Source organism: Gavia stellata, chromosome 14 (genome assembly GCF_030936135.1).
Source record: "Gavia stellata isolate bGavSte3 chromosome 14, bGavSte3.hap2, whole genome shotgun sequence".
In the NCBI taxonomy this organism is placed as follows: Eukaryota; Metazoa; Chordata; class Aves; order Gaviiformes; family Gaviidae; genus Gavia; species Gavia stellata.
Window position 1 is genome coordinate 1,554,561 of NC_082607.1, and position 19,193 is coordinate 1,573,753.

General features: G+C 59.4%; 1 protein-coding gene across 1 annotated transcript in view; it reads right to left on the reverse strand.

Moving 5' to 3' along the window:
* EFNB1 (ephrin B1) overlaps positions 1 to 11,413 on the reverse strand; it is a 51,051-nt gene extending 39,638 nt beyond the window's left edge. Inside the window, exon 1 of the mRNA XM_059824473.1 lies at positions 11,298 to 11,413. Within this exon, the coding sequence (XP_059680456.1) occupies positions 11,298 to 11,413 (116 nt within the window). The remainder of the gene's footprint in view (positions 1 to 11,297) is intronic.
* Between the last annotated feature and the right edge of the window lie 7,780 nt (positions 11,414 to 19,193).

Sequence of the window (19,193 nt, forward strand, 5' to 3'; positions counted from 1 at the left end):
TGCAGCACGTGAATGCTTCACTTGCAAGTCTGACATCCCACAAGCCTCCAACTGCTTTACAGGCGCGGAGGAACTCCCGGGAGCGCTGAAAGATGGCCCACCCATCTCCACCCTCAAAGAGGTGAAAGAAGGAGGAAAGGGCCTTGCTTGGGACAGCAGGAGCCAGGAGGACCCCGCAGCCCTCACCCACCCCCAGATGCCCCCACCCCAGGCTGGGGACCGCAGCAGGAGCCCCCGTACTTGCCCTGCCACTGCCCCCATCCCGTGACGTGCCCAGGCACAACGTGCAGCCTGCACCCCAAAAGGAGTAAAACCCAGTCGAGAAGGGATGCTAGGTGGGCACCGGTGCTCTCCTGGCCGGCTGGCACAACCAGCAAACCCCCAGCCCCGGGTCAGCACCCTCGAGGGGGCACCCGCACCCGCCTTCCCGAGCCCACGGGCTCTGCATGCAGCAAAGGGAGGTGGTTTTGGAAGACTTTCATGCCTCTCCTGAACGTTATGAAACCAGCCAAGGAGCATGAAACTGCCTGCCGTGGGTGGGAGCACCCAGGGCTATATGAAGAGCGCTGTAGGATTCCTGCGTGGTATGGGAAAGCACGCTGCGCTCCCCCACCCCGCACACGCCCTTGCAGGGTATTTTTTTTTTTTCTTCTTGAGAGAGAGACCAGGTAAGCACAAACAACCAGCGCAGCCCCACATGAAGGGGGTAATTAGGGAAGCAGCGCCCATCACTAGCCACGTCAAGGCAGAGATCAAAAGCATCATCAAGCGTTAAGCCTTCCTGGGATCGGGAATTGCTCCTGGGAAGGGACTCCCATGGGACCCCCTCACCCCGGCCATGCAGGACGGTCACTGGAGCTGGTCCCTGGTTGCTCCCCACCATTACCGTGGGGTGCCATCCTCTCCCCGCCTTTTTGGGAACAAAGTTTAATTCTGCAAAGGAACATGAAGGGGAAAAGCCCACGACACGAAGCCGGCAGACCGGCCCGTGCGCCGTCATATGCCGTCCCAAGCGCTCTCAGCCCCCAAACCCGACAGGGGCTGTGTCCCCCTCTCTGCCTTTGCCGGGGTGGCCCTGCAGAGCCTCCGCCCAGCACCCATCGATGCAGGGAGGGAACACCAAGCCAAGACAACATCATCGCCCCCAACATCCCACAGGCAGGCTTTCCTCCATCCCCTATCCCCAACAACACGTTTTCACGTAGCTCAGGCAAGTGAAAAAAGACAGACAATAGGAAGAAGTTCTCCAACTGCAGCAACACCAGCAACGGGCACGAAACTGTGCCGGCGCAGGACGGAGTGGTGGGAGAGGGCTGGGGGGCCAGGAAGCACGGCTGCACCACGGACCCTCCTCTCCTCTCCCTCCGCGACCCCGGCCCAGCACCGCTGCCTTGCCAGGCTACTGCTGCCCCAATTATTTCAGCAATTAGCTACAGCTGAGGTGCCGCTAACGGGGACGCAGGGAAGGGGAGCCATGCCACCGGAGAGCACACGCCTGCATGGACGCGCAGGCAGGGGTACGCAACCAGGCCACGTCCTCGCAGAATTCACCCGAAAGAAGAGTAATACAAATTTAAAACCAAACACAGCTGAAGGGGAAACGCCAGCCGCCTCCAGCCCTTCGCACCTCCGAGCGCCTTCCTGAAACCCTAACCTGGCTGGGCCCCCCCTCCCCGGGCAGTGGGGCCCATGGGGCACCGCGGCTCTGCCCAGCAAAAGGGAAGGGGGCTCTGCACCCCCCACAGCACTGGGACGGCCCTTCCCCACCTCCTGGGGAAGCATCTCTCTCCTCCTCCCGCTGCGAAGGAAGCTGGGAACAATGGGATGCACCAGCGCCAGCTCCGGAGGGGATGCTCATGGACCACCCGCCTGGCTGCCCAGGGAGAAGGGACATGCCGGAGGGGGGACAGCGGGGTGCAGGGGGGACAGGCAGCAAGCCAGAGCGCAGGCAGCTGCCAAGACCCCGTCTCTTGCTTGGTGCAAGGGGCAGCACCCCGTCCTGCCAACACGGGGGGACACGCCGGAGCTCAGCGACTGCAGGCAGAGGCCACTACGGCAGGGGCTGCGCAGAGCCCCTCCAGCTCGGCCCCGCGGGAGAGGGGCTGCTCGCTGATGCGTTGGCCAGACCTTCCCCTAAAAAAATAAGAATTTTTTTGGTTTTTTTTAAATTTCTTCTTCTAAAATAATTGGCTAATTGGCTGAGCCCCAGTTGCGTGCTGGGAGTGGATCCCAGGTTCGCTCTTGCATGAAGCATTTATTAAAGACATCAGAGCAGGAGAGGAGGGCAAGGCAGAGCCCGGCCGGCCGGGGGAGCGGGGCGGTGCCCACAGCCAGGTGGAAATTTCCCATCGCGCCCAGAGGGAGGAAGCCCAAAAATTAATCCCGGCCGTCCCCCGCAGCGCACCTCTGCCCCGGGCAGGGCCTGAGTCAGCGGGGGCGAGCACCACGGCCCCCGCGCCCTCCGGAGCGCACGGGGCCGCAAGCGCGTGCGAGGGAGGGGGTCCGCTCCCCCAGGGGACACAGCCCCTCTCCCCACGCCCGGGGCTGCCCCTCCTCTCCTCCCTTTAATCCCCAGCCCCAAAGCAGAGCCCTTTTAGGGGAAAGTGTAACGCAATACCTGGAAAATTTCTCCCACCCGCTCTCCGCTGCCGGCTGCCAAATTTAAAACATATTTGCTGCTCGGCCTTGAAGAAACGTAACCTGCTGCTTAATTCCAACACGTTTATTCTTTGGGGGCAACGAAAAAATTCGCACTGCCGCTCGTGGCTCCTCTCCTTACGCCCCGCAGCCCTCAGGGGTGGGAGCTGCCAAAAAGCTGCCTGGGAGCCCTTCCACCACCAACGCAAGCACCGAAACGCCGGGGAAGGGCAGGAACCTCGCTCTGCCCATCCTGCCCTGCCTGCGGCACCGGTGCGGGCAGGGCAAGAAGTTTTTGACGGGCGAGTAGGTGCTCTTGAGCCCCGAGCATCAGCTGGGGGTGCCGCTGGCCCAAAAGCCCTTGGGATGCACAAGGTCCGGGGCACTGCAATGCTCCGGAGCATGGGAAGGGGCAGGGACCACCACCCACCCGCAGGGAGAGGGTCCCTCCTCGGAGACGGGGCCACCCCATCCTCCCCTCGCCCTGCGGAGGCCCCGGGGCCAGGCGGGTCCCCAGGCAGCCCCCATCCCTCGCCCCACCACACCGGGTTCCTCGGCAGGAGGAATTTTCCAGCGGGGCCGGGTTAGCGAGGGGAGGCCGGAGCAGTGGAAAGGGGCCGCGGCAGCGTGGGGCTGGGGGCGAGCGCAATGTGTTTAGCAGACTGAGCGATCCAACAGGGCCCATTAAAGGAAACAATTTGTAATACAATAATTATTATGTCGTTTCACTGGACTCCTTCCTAAGCCTCTCTTTAAACAGTCAGAGGCCTGACGTGCCTGTATAAAGCAGACACGATCTGCAGGGCTGAGGATGCTTAAGTGCCCACATGCGCCGAGACGAGGCAGGCAGGGGTGGACGCACGCCGCGCGCTCTCCACGCGCGTGCCCAGAGGGACGGGAGCTCATCCCAGTTTGCTCGCAGCCCTCAAGGGATGGCAGGGGGATTGCCGGGAACACACAGGGCAAGCGGAGCCGATGCTCCCCAGCCACAGCCTGAGATGCTGGCGTACCCGCAGCATCACCAAATGAGGTGTCCTCTCCCCACGCGCTGCTGGAGCCAGGTTTGCCGGAGCCCGCGGTGGGGGCCGCATCCTGGCAGCGTGGCCGGGACCCGCAGCTCCCCCGGCTCTGCTTTTATGCTCTGAAGTTCTCGGCCGCACATCTGAAGAAAGGGGCGGTAGCGAACAACAGAGCGAGAGCGCGCGAGAGCGAGCAACACAAATCCCCGGGATAATGAGCCCGGAGGAGGGAGACGGTGGGCTCTGTCTGAGGAGGGAGCCGTGCTTTTATTGGAGAGGCCTAAAAGGGCTATAAATCCTCAGATTCAAAGGCGAACTCGAGCTCTTTCAAGTCTGAGGAAGGCCTGGGATGTGTCAGCCGGGAGGACTAACCACGCCGCGTCCCCTGCTGAAGTGGCCTCTTCAGCAAAGCCGCGCTGCAGCCCGGGATATTACACCCAGATCCTTTCCATATGCTGCCCGCCCGGCTGCGGGCGGGGTATGCCGTCATCCCTGCCGGCACGGGGGGAGCCCGCCCTGACCCCCCGCCCGGCCAAAAACCGGCCACCCCCCGCTTTAAGGGAGGGAGCGCCTTTGCACCCGTTCCCCCTTTCCAACGCACATCAACAATTTGCCCCCCAAAACCCCAGTGGGAGCTGGGGGGGCCACGGACCTCCCCCTCGCGTTCGGCTGCGATACTACAGCGAGCCCAGACAAAGAGCGCCCGAGCCCAGCACCATCACATCCCCGAGCATCACCGCATCCCCGAGCATCACTCCGCGCTGCCGCCAGACCCGAGGCTGCCGTCGCTATCGGCAAAGCCACATACCGGACCGCGCCCACGTGTTTCGGAAACCCTTTAAACGTTAAAATCCGTAGCAAAGAGAAGACAGCGTCGAGTCGCAGCCTCGCCACTGATGCATGTGCAACCGCAGACATTTCCCAGCCTTAACGAGAAGGAAAACATGCAAACACTCAGGAATCAATATTAATGGTGTAAGGGTATTTATGGCTGATAAGCCATGAAAACGCACTTTGCTTTTTCTGAAGTACCTACTCAGAAGCCGTTGGATGCCAACAGCCAGGCAGGGCGGACGGTCCCCAAGGCTGGGCTCATGCTGCAAGCCAGGGGAGCCACCAGCCGGGTGCAAGGAAAGGGATCGCCGGGAAACGGGACGCTCGTGTCCCATCACTGCACATGGAGCAGTGAGGCAGGCTTGGGTGCCACCAAAATCAGCCAGGACCCGCCCTCCCAGGGAAGGCACCCAGCCCAGGCCTTTGCATGGGAAGGGGAGCCAGCACTGCAAGGAGGGCGCTTCCGGAACTCCAGCCTGAAGGATCAGGGACAGAGAGCTCGTGCAGCGTCCCCTGGGCATCCCACCCCCAGCACCTCCGTGTTGGAACCAGCAAGAGCCAACCCCCACCAAACCGGGTTAACACAACGCCTCTCACCGCAGCCCGACCCCGTCGACAGCCGGGCCAGCAGATACGGCACACGCGGGCGCAGCATTACAGCAGGATGGAGCCCTTGGAGAACACCGAGGGAAGTTCACGGTCAGACACTAACAAGCCCCCCTGCTCCGGCTCTCCACGCAGCCCCCATGGCAGCCCCACTGGCAAAGCCCAGTCCCACGACCTCGGAAAGGGGGAGCAGTCCACCTGGAAAGGGCCGGCTGCGGGTAGGAAAAGGTTATTCCAGAGCAGCCGAGCCAGGGTTATAAATAGCTGGCATTTTTGAAGTGCAGCTGCTCGGCTCGGCCGGGGCGGCACTGCCACGCCGGCACCTGAGCCGGGTCGGATCCCACCCGGGGGCACCCGCGGGGAGAGCTCACAGAGGAGAAGCTGCCGCTCGCTGAAACACCGCAGATAACCCTCCAAATCTGTCCCCCATCCTCTGCCCCTGGGAAGGAGGGTGCTGGAGGCCCCCAAGCCCCCTCTTCCCTCCAGGCATCAGCCACAGCCTCTGTGGGGTTTGGCTCCAGCTCCACGGAAGGACCTTGCTCCCGAAAGCACAGGGGCCATGCAAACCCCACCCCGTGCACAAACCCAGCCTAACCAAGCAGGACGTTTAGCCCCGGCTTGTCCGACTTGCCTGGAACCAAGCCTGGACAGGCTGGCGGAGCCGGGAGCGCCGGGATCCCGAGGCTCCAGCACAGCCATGGGCAGAGCACCGGTGCTCCAACCGGAAAGGACACACAAGGGGCAAGAAAACCCTCCCCGAAGGATGCCGGGTGTGCACCGAGTCTCCCCACGAGCCGGCGAACCACCACCACCAGCCCTCCTGCTCACCGGAGGAGGTTTCTCAGCCACGCCACCCACCCCAGACCGAGGGACGGGAAGGAGAAAAGCGGCGGAAAGAAGCAGAAAGGACCCCAGCTCTTTCGAGGCGAGCACAACAAAAGCCCCGCAGCACCGCCGCCGCATTCCTGCCCAGATGTGACGCCGAGATAGCGCCGAGCCCAGAGTCCTCCGATACAAGCAATCATTAATTAGACACAGAATGGATTTCAGCTTTGTTTCTCCCCACCCTGTTTCAGCTGCCAGACTCCAAGTAGCATGTGCTACTGATCGGTACAAGATGTTTTCCCACCGGACCCCAGCGCTCCTCGGGCAGACGGGCTTCCCAGCAGCACTGCCACCGCTCTGCTGATTACAGGGTGCCCTGCCAGCGGGGCAGGGACCGGAGGGCCACGGGGGAGCCCTGGGGCAGGCGGCACCCAGAAATCCTATATGGAAAGAAGGGGTCATCCCCACTGCTAAGCCCCCAGTTTCCAGGGCACAACCCAAACGCCTCCTGACGCGTGTCGTGCAAGGGGCTGCGTGTGCATCGCGGCTCTTTGCAAACCCCGTGACCTGTACAAACACGCGCAGGGCTCAGGGGGGTCCCCAGCCCAGCCAGCAAAGCTGCTCGGGGGGGACCCCAGCCCAGCCAGCAAAGCTGCTCGGGGGGGGACCCCAGCCCAGCCAGCAAAGCTGCTCGGGGGGGGACCCCAGCCCAGCCAGCAAAGCTGCTCGGGGGGGGACCCCAGCCCAGCCAGCAAAGCTGCTCGGGGGGGGACCCCAGCCCAGCCAGCCAGGGCCGCGCCGTGCAAGGGCACATCCCACCCTGCCGCACGCAGCCCGTTTGGGGTAGGGATCCAAGGAGCAGCTTCAAACCAAAAGCGATGAAGTCGCTCAGGTGCGGCGGAGAAGGGAAGCAGCCCCCCACCAGCTCCCCCCACAGCACTCCACGCTCAGAAATGGCACAAAAGCTCCGTCCGTCCGTCCCCACTGCCCCGAGGAGCTGCAGCAGCTGTTTTGCTCTGGAGAAAGCTACGGCTCCTTTTACAATCAATCAGCCACCCCATCATGGCTCTTTTTTTCTTTTAAAGGAAGCAGTTAAATCCATTTTATAGAATCCAGTGGTATTTACCCAGCTACTGCAATAGCCACAGCCCTGCCTTTGCTTTTTTTTTTAATTTAAGTTAATGAAGTCATTCCCAAACAACACGCAAGGAGCCCTGGGTGCTCCTTTCCCCCAGGCACGGCAAGAAGGGCGACCTCGCCGCCGCAAGGCGCAGGGGCTTCTGCCTCGGGGGGAGCGAGAGCAAGAGCCCCCCGTGCTGGGAGGGCACTGGGCAGCCCCACACCAAGCTCCCTCCACCAGCACAACCCCGCAGCACCCAGCGAAGGGTCCCCCCCCGGCACCGGAGCACGCAGCACCCTCTCGCCCACGACCTCCTGACGCGCTTGGAAAGGGCTCCTCCATTCCAGAGGGAAACTCCGACCGGGGATGCAGCCCATCCAGGCTCGCTTAATCCAAACCAGCCTTGGGAGATTAAGCAAAGCCCCGGGGAGGCAGAGGTGTGCACGGAGGACATCGGATCGCTTACGGCACCCTCCGCGCCCCCCACCCCCGGGGACATCCCCCCCCTCCCGGCCCCGTGTGCTCCCCGGGAGGAGGGAGTCTCCGAAGGCTCCATGAGCCAAACGCGGCTTTTAATTAAAAATAAGCAGCATGTTTTCACTATTTCCCAACTCCTTATACTGCGAAGCGCCTCATGCGCCCACTGGTACGGTAATTAAATTACATCTGCTCCGACAAGTGCGAGCCCACCGCTGCAGAGCTCCAGGCCAGCCATTCCCCTCGGAAACAGCCTTCCCACAAGCACTTTGTCCCTCGTAAAAGGCATTAAAAAAGGCGAAGACACGCCAGGCTTCAAACTCAGAATTCAATAGGACACCATAACGTCATTAAAGACAGAACAGAAGTACCACAAAGGATTAGACTTTTGTCTGGTTTGGGGTTTTTCCCCCCCTCTTCCATGCTTTTTCTTTTTTAAAATGCATTTGTCTCGGGTTTAGAAAGTTGCTGGGCTGCTCCGCAGAGCGAGCGAGCGGAGCAGAGTAAAACCTATATGGGGGAAAGGGAGAAAAGCAGAGCCGAAACGACCCGTTCTTCAGAGCGGCACGGATGATGTGTCCCATTTCCCCCACCTCCTTATTAAAATACTTTCTGGAGAGGCGAATTCCAGCCTGAAATGAATTTTCCAAACCATATTTTATTAGGAATGCTTCCTTTTAACGGCCGGCACAGGAGCCCACCAGGGTCAATATTTCTCCAAAATTACAGCCGAGGGAGTTCAGAAAGGATTTAGCCAGAATTTCTGCTGCAATTCCCGGCTGTCCAACAAGAGCACGCTCCCACCAACCCCCGGCTGAGCAGCAAAAGGGACGATTAAATCCCGAAAGCACCCGCCGGCCCCCCCCACGAAACCCCCTGCGGCCACGGTGGAATGAAATTGAAACCATACTGGCTCCCCGAGACCCCTTCCGAGGGGCTCCGCCGACATCCTGGGGAGAGCTCGCTCAGAGGGGATCTGATTTACCCTGAGCTGGTCCCAAGCGCGGGTTTAGCGACTATTACCACCTTTTATCCGGCGAAGGCATTTCTAGGCCTATTTTTTCCCCCCTTAAAAGACCAGGAATTATTCACAATAGGAAGACGGTGACCATTTCGCTGCTGGTTGTCGGACACACACACCTAGGAGCCGAAAGGAAACGTTCCCCCTGTTTCCCACACAGTACTGCAGCTTAAGCTAGTCTTAACCCAACTAGGAAATCGTTCCTTCTATCAGACGCGTTATCAGCGTCCCTCTGATAACCACTGCGAGACCAGGAACCTGCCGGTGACGTCCCAGCCAAGTTACAAGCCCACACTTGGTACGCGCAGCCCTGAGATGCCCAGAGGAGGAAAGGGCAGAAGAAAATACTTCCATGATCTCCAGTGGCACCACCAAGGCCCAACGCGCGACGCTTTCTCCTTCTATCTGTTGGATAATCCCACCCAGCGACGTTATTTTTAAAGGCTTTAGCTCTTTTTACTCTAAAAAGAAGAGTTAAAGCTCAGCAGAGCGGGGCGGAGGGCTGGCACGGACACGGCATCGCCCGCGGAGCGCCGGAGGAAGGAAGGGGCTTGAAAGCCCGAAGCGCGGCGGGGAGCGCACGTGGGGGGGGGTTTAATGCACCCGTCCAGGAGACTAAGCCCAGTCTAACAAAGAGCACGGCTTTTCCTCAAACTGGAACCAGGCTTTGTACGGCGGGCGGTTCCCCAGACCGGCGTACTCGGCTGCAGGCGGGAGCAGCCACGACGAGGCTCTGCCCGACGCCACGCAACCTGCGGGGCTCGGAGCTGGGAGCATTAAGGCGTAAAATAAAGCGAGGGACCCCAAAGACGGACCCCAAAGACCAGGGTCCGGGGTCAGGCCGCACGGACACAGACCGACGGGGCGCGAGTGGGAGCACGGCCGGGCACCCACAGCCCCCACCACGGCCAGAACCAACCATGGCTCCTGCCCCGGCACTGGGATCCCTCCCCAGCGCCCGTCCCGCCCCGGCAGAGCCGTTTCTGGGTGGGAACGCCGACATTCCGGGCACTTCCCACCTTCTCCCATCCCAGTGGGGCCACAGGGCTGGGGAAGCACCGGCGCTACCCCCGGGAGCCATCCCCACGCAACCAGAGAGCTGCGCCGAGGGCAGACAACCACCGAGCTCCAAAATGGGGGAGAACCAAGAACACCTCAAACTACCCCCGCGTGCCCCGCCGGGGAGGGACGCCTCCGAGCCCACCGCACCCGGGGCTCGGTGCCGGCACAGGCAGGCCCCCGGCAGATGGGCAGGGGGGTGGAAAAGCCACCGGTGTGCCACCCCCCAGCCCGCCCGCCGCATCGCCACCGCCTCCGCCCAAGGTCCCAGGCCTTGGCGATTTAGAAGCCAAGGCGAGCGCAGCGGGCTGGGGCGACATGGTGGCCACCACCGCCCCGCCAAAGCCGTTTCTCCCTCCAGCCGCCCCTTTGCCAACTAAAAAGGTATTTTCCGGAACCGATGCGCCTCTGCCTCGCCGATGTCATGGAATCACAAACGCAAGGGATCGACTCCCCAGGGGAAAGGCGCTTTCTGCTCCCAACCGACGGTCTCCCAAAGGAAGGAAAGGGAAAAGACACCAAGGAGGAGAATCCGCTCACGGGAGCCCTTGGTTCCAACGCCGAGAGCACGCCTGCATGCGCGTGTGCCAGCAAAGTTGCTTCCCCCCCCCAAAAAAAAAAAAATAAAGGAATAAACGTTTGGTTGGAATGCAAGTGTCCAAGCAGGAGGGTTGTCCAAATTGTTTCAGTTCTCCCCGACCCTCAAAAACTCTTTTTTGGGAAATGGGGAGGGGGGAATCGGACTAAAAGCTGGATTATTGGGTTTTTTAACCCAGAAGGGGCTAAGGTACACAAACACAGCGTGACCTACACGCTGAAGCCCAGCGAGAGGGCTGCCAAACCGCCCTGACACCACCACCCCGGGCAGCAGCGCCCGCCGCCGAGCACCTTCCACTCCTCCTCCTCCTCCTCCTCCTCGCCCTTCATCCCGGCGCGCTGGAAAAGCCCTTCTCATTGTTCCCCCAGCCCAGCGGGGCAGGGACACGTCCGCAGCCACGCACCGCACACAGACACAACCCGGCCCTGCAGCCGCAGCCCCGCGCCGGCTTTGTTCGGAGCCCGACCGCCGGGCGGGGGGGTCCCACCGCCGGCCGCCCCCCGCCGCCCCCCGCGGCCGGCTTTGGGAGGAGAAAAGCCAGAAAAGAGTAGTAAAAAAAGATAATAAATCCAACTCTAGCGTCGGCGAGGTAGAGAGGAGCGGCGATCCGGCCCGCTGGCGGCCCCCGGAGCCGCCCCGAATCCCGGGGGGGGGGTGGGGGGGGGCAAAATTAAAGGTGAAAAAATTTTAAAAATAAAAGAAAATTTGAAAAATCAAAAAAAAATTTAAAGATAAGAAAATCTTTAAAAACCAAAGGCATTCTTAAAAAGTGGGAAAAAAATTGGAAGTGCCTTTTTTTTTTTAAAAAAAAGGGTAAAAACCCGCAGCAGCCACGCGCGCCCCGGGAGCAGCAGCCGGGGCTCGGCGAGGGGTCCGTACTCCAGCCGGGGGTCGCTCCTCTCCGTCCGTCGACCGCAGCCTCCAGCCGCTCTTCGCGGTGCCCGCTCCGCTTCCCGGGGAGGGATTTTTTTCCTCAAAAATCCTGCGGTTTTAGTTAATTTTTTTTTTTTTTAATTTTCCCGGGTTTAGGGGGGGGTTTGGCCGGGGGGGTGCGAGGCGGGTTCCCCCCCCCGTTCCCCCGCGCCCCTCCGCCGCACGTACTTGGGGTTACCGGCGCTCCAGGAGACCGGCTCCAGGCTCTTGGCGAGCGGCGCGGCCAGGCGGCACAGGGCGAGGAGGACGCCCAGCAACCACCGCCCGCCGCGGGGCCGCGCCATCGTCCCTCGGCGGCGGGACGGGACGGGCGTCAGGCGCCCATGCCGCTTCCCCCGCCGCCTTCCTCCGTCTGCCCGTCCCGCCGCCGCCGCCGCCTCCGCCGCCGTCCCCTCCCGCACAGCGGCGCCGCCCGCCGCGACGACGGCTCTACTCCTCCGCGCAGGCAGCGGAACGGGCAGCCCTGAGCGGGGCGGCCAATCGCTGAGCGGCGCGGGGGGGGCCTTGCGGCGCGGGGACACGCCCACTTTCTCCTCTTAAAGGGCGCGCGTACCTTCTTCTTCTTCCCCCCCCCCCGCCCCCCTTAACCCCCCCACCAAGCGGTGACCGGGCGAGGCGGGAGGGGCGGGAACGGGGATGGGGACGGGCCGGCCCGGCGGCCCGTCCCCATCCCCATCCCCGTTCCCGCCCCTCCCGCCTCTGCCGGCATTCAGCCGCGGTCCAACAGCGCCCCCCAGCGGACGCCGGCGGCCCCGCCCCTGCCTGAAACCGGCCGGCAGCGCTGCCGGGGCCGGGGAGGGCGGGGCGGGGCGGGGCGGGGCCGGGGCGGGCCCCGCCCCTCCAGCCGGGGCGGGCCCCGCCCCTCGAGCCGAGGCGAAGGTCACCCTGGTGTGAGCGGGGTCCGGAGCTCGGGAGGGGTTGGGAGGGGAGGGTTTTGAAGTTTTTTGGAGGTTTTTTGACGTTTGGGGGAGTTTTCTGGAGTGTTACGGAGTTTTTTTGAAAATTTTTGGGGTTATTTTATTTTTTCGGATTTTTTTTGGATTTTGTTTTCAAGTTTTTGGAGGTTGTTTGAGTTTTGGGGGGATTTGGGGGGGAAAGAAACCCCAAACTCCGAAATCAGTTTGCTTTCCATTATGAAAATTAAACAAAAACCTCCAAAGTCAGTTTGCATTCTATTACAAAAATAATAAAAAAACCCCTCTGGAGTTAGCTCTAATTTCTATTAATAAAATTAGAAAAACCCCAAACTCCTGGGTCAGTTCGCTTTTTATTAAGAAAAAAATTTAAAAATCACCCCGAGTCAGTTTGCTTTATATGACAAAAATAAAAACCCAAACCTTGCGGAGGAAGTTTGATTTGTATGAAGAAAATGTAAGGATAAACAACTCTGGAGTCGCTCCACTTTCTGTTACAAAAATAAACAAAAAAACTCCAGAATCAGTTCTCTTTCTATTAAGAAAATTTAAATTAAAGCTCGAGTCAGTTCACTTTCCATTGCAAACATTTAAAAAAAAACCCTTTGGAGTCAGTTCAATTTCTATTAAGAAAAATAAACAAAAACCTCCGGAGTCAGTTTGCTTTCTATTACGAAAATTAAAAAAAAAAAAAACAAACACTCCGGAGTCAGTTCGCTTTTTATTAAGAAAATTTAAAAAAACTCAAGTCAGTTTTCTTTCTATTACAAAAATTGGAAAAACCCTCCGGAGTCAGTCGACCCGCAGCTAAGAAAACGCTCGGCGCCCTCGGTTTCCAACCCCCGGAGACGCATTTCTCGCCGTTACTCTTCCCGTTCGCCTCTTCCCGCGTTTCCCCTCCGGCGCGGTACCTGGCGAGACCCTGTCCTCAAATTTGGGCGCGGATCTGTCGGGTTTCCGCGGTCTGACATCGGGTGGCCGGCCGGGGCTGGCACCGCTCTGGTGACCCCTCACTCAAGAGAGACGAAAATATTCGAGGAAGGAGGGGAAACAAAAAGGATTATTTTCGTTTTTCGGAGCGGGCGGCCTGCCCTGGGCCGGCCGGGGGCCGCGGCTGAGCGATGGGGAGCGGTGCCTGCCCGCCCTGCCTGCCGCCGGCCACGTTCTCGCCATCCCTGCCCCATCATCTCTGCCGATGACATCACGAGCGGTTGCCATGGCGATGCTGGCTCTCCCGGCACAGGCTCAGGTGGGGATCCAGGAGCCCAGGAATCCTTCAGACGGAGGATGCTGTGCCCCTGCATCCCCCGTGCCCAAACCGCCCCGACGGGCGGAGTGAGGTGGAGGCAGGATCCCTTCGGGATCACTTCGGGATCGCACCTCCTCACCTCAAACCAGCGGAGACCAGTTTGGTGCTGACGGGTGCTGGTGCGTCCTAGGGATGAGGGGGACCGGCCGCAGATGGGCAGAGCCACCAACGAGCATCCAAAGGTCACCCAGTGCCACTTCAGCGCGGGTTCGAGCGGCACGGCCAGCCCGGCCCGCCGGCACGGCTGTGCGCGGGGTGAACACCCGGGTTTATTGCCTCTGCCCGCATCGGAATGTCTCAGCGGACACCAAACCACTCGCAAGCTGGGAAAGGCACCACGGCACGGGGAGAGGTCTCATTCGTGGCAGCGGGGCACCTCGGAGGGGTGGGCACTGGCCTGGGAGAATGGGAAAACCCCTTCCCACCCCTTCCCAGTGTCGCTCCTACAGCTGGGAACACCCCCCCAGTAAAGTCACTCAGAGACAAAATCCAGCTTTTCCCACCCAGTCCTGGTAAGGAAATCGGTGGTGCCAAACCAGGGCAATTCCTCAGATGGTTCTGGGTAAAAAAACTAATAAATTGGAAAATGGTTCCCAGCCTCAGCTGTGCCAGCGACACCAGGGAACCGGGCTGAGCTCCGGACGGAGCAGCGCCGGCAGCAGCAGGAAGGGATTGCTGTCCTGGAGGGCCGAGGCAAGGATCTCAAAGCAGTTGCAGGGCAGGTGCAGGGGGACAACGACACCCCGTCCTTCTCCAAAAATCCTGGGATTTGTGAGCGACCCTCGTGCTTTCACAAGGAGCTGGACAAGGCAGAGAAGTGGCCAGGAAGCTGCCGCCCTGCCCATGCCCGCCTGTCAGCCCAGGGAGCCGTGGGGAGTCACGTCTCCCTTCCCTTCGTCTGCCCTTCTCCTTCCCCAGCACAGTCCCAGGGTTGGCAGGGACGTCCCCACGCGCTGCACCAGGCCACGGGCACAGCATCACCCAGCCCCTTCCCCAGAGAGGCAGGGGAGCGTGCAGGGAGAGCGCGCATGGGGAGCGCACAGAGAGCGGCTGTGCACAAAGAGCGCGGATGGAGAGAGAGCAGGCATGCACAGGGAGCAAGCGCGCATGGAGAGTGCACAGCGAGCAAGCGTGCATGGAGAGGGCGCGTGGAGAGTGCACGTGGAGAGCGCACAGACAGCAAACGCACATGGAGAGCGCGCATGGAGAGCAGACAGAGAGCAAGCACACATGGAGAGGGCTCATGGGAGCGGACAGAGAGCGAGTGCGCATGGAGAGGGTGCATGGAGAGCACACAGAGAGCAAGCGTGCATGGAGAGGGCACAGAGAGCAAGCATGCATGGAGAGGGCGCATGGAGAGCGCACAGAGAGCGAGCGTGCATGGAGACTGTGCATGGAGAGTGCACGGAGAGCAAGTGTGCACAGCAAGTGTGCATGGAGAGAACACGCACGGAGAGAGCACACACGGAGAGCATGCACAGAGCGAGTGAGCAGAGAGAGCACACGTGGAGCGGAGCGTGCAAAGAGGGAGCGTGCACAGAGAGAGCACACGCGGAGCGAGCGTGCACGGAGCGAGCGTGCACAGAGAGCACACACGGAGCAAGAGTGCACGGAGCAAGCGAGCAGAGAGAGCACATGCGGAGCAAGAGTGCACGGAGCGAGCGAGCAGAGAGAGCACATGCGGAGCAAGCGTGCATGGAGCGAGCACGCACAGCTCGGGCGCACCTGCTAGCAGCGCTGGCTAAAGTTCAGACGCCACCTCGGCAGGGAGAGATCAGAGGGCTCCCGCTGCGCCGGCCCCAGCCCTCCCACCTGTCCGGAGGATTCGCATGCCATACATCAGGGGAAGCAGCGCTTATACGATCCCATGCCAAGGGCACGTATGCACACACAGGCGTGGGGGGCGACTATAACTACACACGCAGCGCAGCCCCGGACCAGCTGCGTGAGGCATTCTCCTGCGGCGCAGCCACCCAGCGCCCCGGGGGGAGCAGACCGAGCCGCAGGCGCAGTGCGATGCAGCTCTGGATGCAGAAGAGGCAATGCAGGACTTGGCCTGCTGGGCTCCGGCTGCCTTTGATGTCCTGAGCAGGGACAGCTGCCCGATGTATTAAATGACTCCAGGTGTCATGAGTTTCAAGGGACTTAGCTCCCACGCAGGCTCCCAGGAGGGTAAAGCTGCACCGAGCTCCCTTTCCAGGAGGGGTGCAGGGTCTCCAGCAGCCCACAGACCTGGCGCTCCCCCAGACTCCTTGCCTGCAACCAGGGGGGAGCCTGCGGGAGAAGAAAGGGCATCACTTAATTCCCGCATTCTTCCTATTTTTGGGGCCCAGGAGTTGCCTTCTGCCGCATGCACACGCACCTTAGTGCTTCCCCTGCCCATACATCACACTGTCCCCTTCCCACACCGTTGGTACGTGTGTTCTCTGCTCTCTTGGCTCCCAACTCCTCCCTCTTCCACCTCCCTTGAAACCTAATTTAAAATGAAAATGCAATTTTTGGGGGGTGATCTGGGGGATCCACCCCCACCTGCTTCATTCTAAAGGGACAAGGAGAGAAAGAAGTTATTGTACATCCTTTGGCAAGACCCAGCATCACCCCCGATCTACGCAGCTCTCCGGCAGCCCACCGTCACCCCCCCGCTCCCGAGCAGCCGTGGCTTGCAGTTTCTTCCCATGCACAATCACACCCTCATCAAAAGATGATCTGCATCCCAAAATGTATTCCACAGCCACTTCGTATTTAAATTACCTGCGAAATTTTATAGCGAAAGAGTAATGGGATAAAACAGAGCAAAAGAAAATTCAGGCTGAACACCAGGAAAAACTGCTTAGTGCTGAAATCTGTTCGGCTGTGGGACGGTTCCCCCGGGGAAGCGTTTGAGTTATTTAAAACTCACCTAAATAAAAATCGGTGGGGAATAAACTTCACTCGTCCCCAAGGCATGGGCGCCGTGGGACCTGGTAGATTTTCCCCCTAACTATTTTCTGGGATGAAACGGATGAGATCTCACCGGGCTGAACCCACGCAGCACGTGTATCCCAAATGGCTTTGCAGAGGCGCAGCCCCTCTCCCTGAGCAGAGCCTTTCCAGGGAGACAGCCCCGCGCAGGTTGGGGCCCGAATTCATGATTAATCCAACCCTCTTTAAAAAAAAAACCCACGGGGATTTTTGAAACGCCGGGACATCGGATGCGTGGAGACGTCTGACAAGCCTTGTACCTATTAAATAGCAAACAGCCCGGCAAAACGGGTGCCAGAAAGCCAGCGTTGCGCTGCTAAATCAGAGGATCAAGTTCAGAAATGAAGGTGATGTCAAGGATTTGCCTTCGCCGTGATTTATGCCATCATTCTCGCGCCCAGGCTCCTGGAAACTTGCACCTTCTGCAGATGTGCTGGCTGATTAAAATGATGCAACATATTCGCTAGCTGTGTAATAGGATTTAAATTAAAAAGCCCATATTCTAGCTGAAAATCTGCTACGGCTGCCTGCAGCCCTGCCATCGCCTCCGGCGCTTCCCACCTGCCCGGGGGGCCGGGGAGGAGCGGGGGGAGAGGCAAGGGGGGAGCTGGAGGCACCTGAACCGTCGGGGAAAGGGCCGAGCAGGGAAATGCAGCAGCACAAGGCGATCGGGTTCCAGAAGGCACATTTTATGGGGCTGAGAAGTCTACTGCATAATGGTCTGGGGAAGGAAGTATTAAAATCTTTAACCAGTTTTCAGAGACGCGATAATTAAGGTGTTGTAAGCTACAACTGCCCGGAAAAAAAAACCAAAGGCAAGGAATAAGATTTTTATCACTTCAGAAGTGGCCACTCATGGATTTGAGGTTTAAAAAAAAAAAGAGGGGGAAAAAAAAAAAAGAGGGGGAAAAAAAAACCGAAACTAAGAACCCCTGCAAAAAAAAGAAAATGTAAAAGGCGACTGAACAAGGGTCCGGACAGGGACTGCGGGGGAGAAGACTGGCAGAAAGCGGGAGCTCGGTGTGCAGCCGCGGGCGCTGGGAAGTCAGGGAACCTGATTCAGGAAAGCACTTAGCATTGTCCGGAGCCCAGCCATTCACCGCTTTAATCAGGCACTTTAATGGAACTTGAGCACAGGCTTAATGCTTAAGCATCTTCAATGGAGTTGCTCTCTTTCATCAGGACCTCTGGGGAGGAAAGAATATTGGCTTAAATTAATGAGGCCTCAGAAATGGGTGAGAGAGATTGAACTCACCGCCTTACTCTGCCTTCTGCAAGGAGCGAGCGGCGGCGAAGGCGGCAGATGCCGGTTCCGCAGCTGTCCAGGGCGGCACGACGCGGGCAGGCTGGGTCCCGCGCGCCCCTCGCGCTCCTCCCGAGGGCAGGACAAATCGTTTCCCCGTCTCGCCAAGTCGGGAGCAAATTCATTTCTTTGGCTGTGCCCTGGACAAGGGGGAGAGCGGAGGAGCGGAGCTGGTGGGCTGCCAAGGGGGAGCGGGCAGCGACGCCGAAAATGCATCCCTGGCAGGCGGCTGGCATCACCCGCATCACCCTAAAACACGAAGGGACGGCAACAGGGGGGAGAAAGGCCCCGAGCATCCAGAAGTTACCGAAACCCAAGCTATGCATGCTAAACGTCCCTGCCAGAAGTGGATCGCCTTGCTTTTCTAAAGAGTAATGGCAATGGGTGAGAAGCGGTAGGGAGCTATTTTTAGCTCTTTGAACAATGTTGTAGAAAACGTAATGAAAATTACTCAAATTGGCTGGAGTGTGAGCAGCCCTAAACTGCGCCATAATATTTCCCAACGGCAATATGGTGGGAGAATACATAAAAATATATATAGATAGATATAAAAGGTAGCAATCTACCCAATTGTGCAGAGCTTGCTGGAGGAGGCAGGAGGTGGAGTCGGGAGTATCTAACGGGGTACTGCAGAGGTCATTCGTTAACATCTTCCTTAATGACCTGGCAGAACGCGTAAACAGCATGTTAATGACCTGGCAGAGAAGATAAGCAGCTTGTCAATGAAATTCCCGCGGATACCCCGATGTGCGGGGCTGTGCATTCTTCCACGGTCAGGGAAACATGAAAGGGGCCTAAATGGCTAGAAATACGCACAGGAAACTTAATGATTTTGTTAGGGGAAAGAAAAAAGAAATCTAATCGGATCTATCTGGGGCGAGTGATTAAAAACTTGGAGGGGGGAGAGCGGCAGCCGGCAGCTCAGCAAAGGCTGCTGGGGACGGGGACGGCAGTGGCGGCGGGTCGGGTTTAATATGCAGCTATGCCGGAGCTCTTCTCATCTACCTCTCCCGGGGAAAACATAAAGTGCATTTTCAGGTCACTGATCCACCGAAAGAAGGAAAAGCCCCAAAAAGGAGCAGAAGCTGGAGGAATGGTATGTAAGCCGAGATTTTAAAACACATGGATCTGTTTTCTTTGGACCGGTAGCGGCTAGAGGAAGTCACAACTGCATGCAAACATCCCACAAGGTTTTAACACCAAAGGAAAAATGATTGAGGGTGGCAGAAGAACAGAAGGCGACCTCAGGCTGTATCCTACCCAAGGGGAAAAAGCCGGGAGCCTGGAGGCCGTGCTTCGCACCGGGCCGGTGCTGTGCCGGGGCACGCGGCTGCCGGCGGAGGAGCCCGGGGCATCGCACCTCGGCTGCTCCCAGGGCTGCTCTCCCGCTTGCCGCAGCCTCTCCCCTTGGCTGGGGCAGCAAATAAAAGCGTTGCTGTCCCCAGGGTCAGATCAGCCGTCCCCAGGGTCATATCTGCCATCCCCAGCGCCATATCTGCCATCCCCAGGGTCACATCTGCCATCCCCAGGGTCAGAGCCTGTGTCTCGGCATGAGGGTGGGTCTCTGCTAGCTGGCT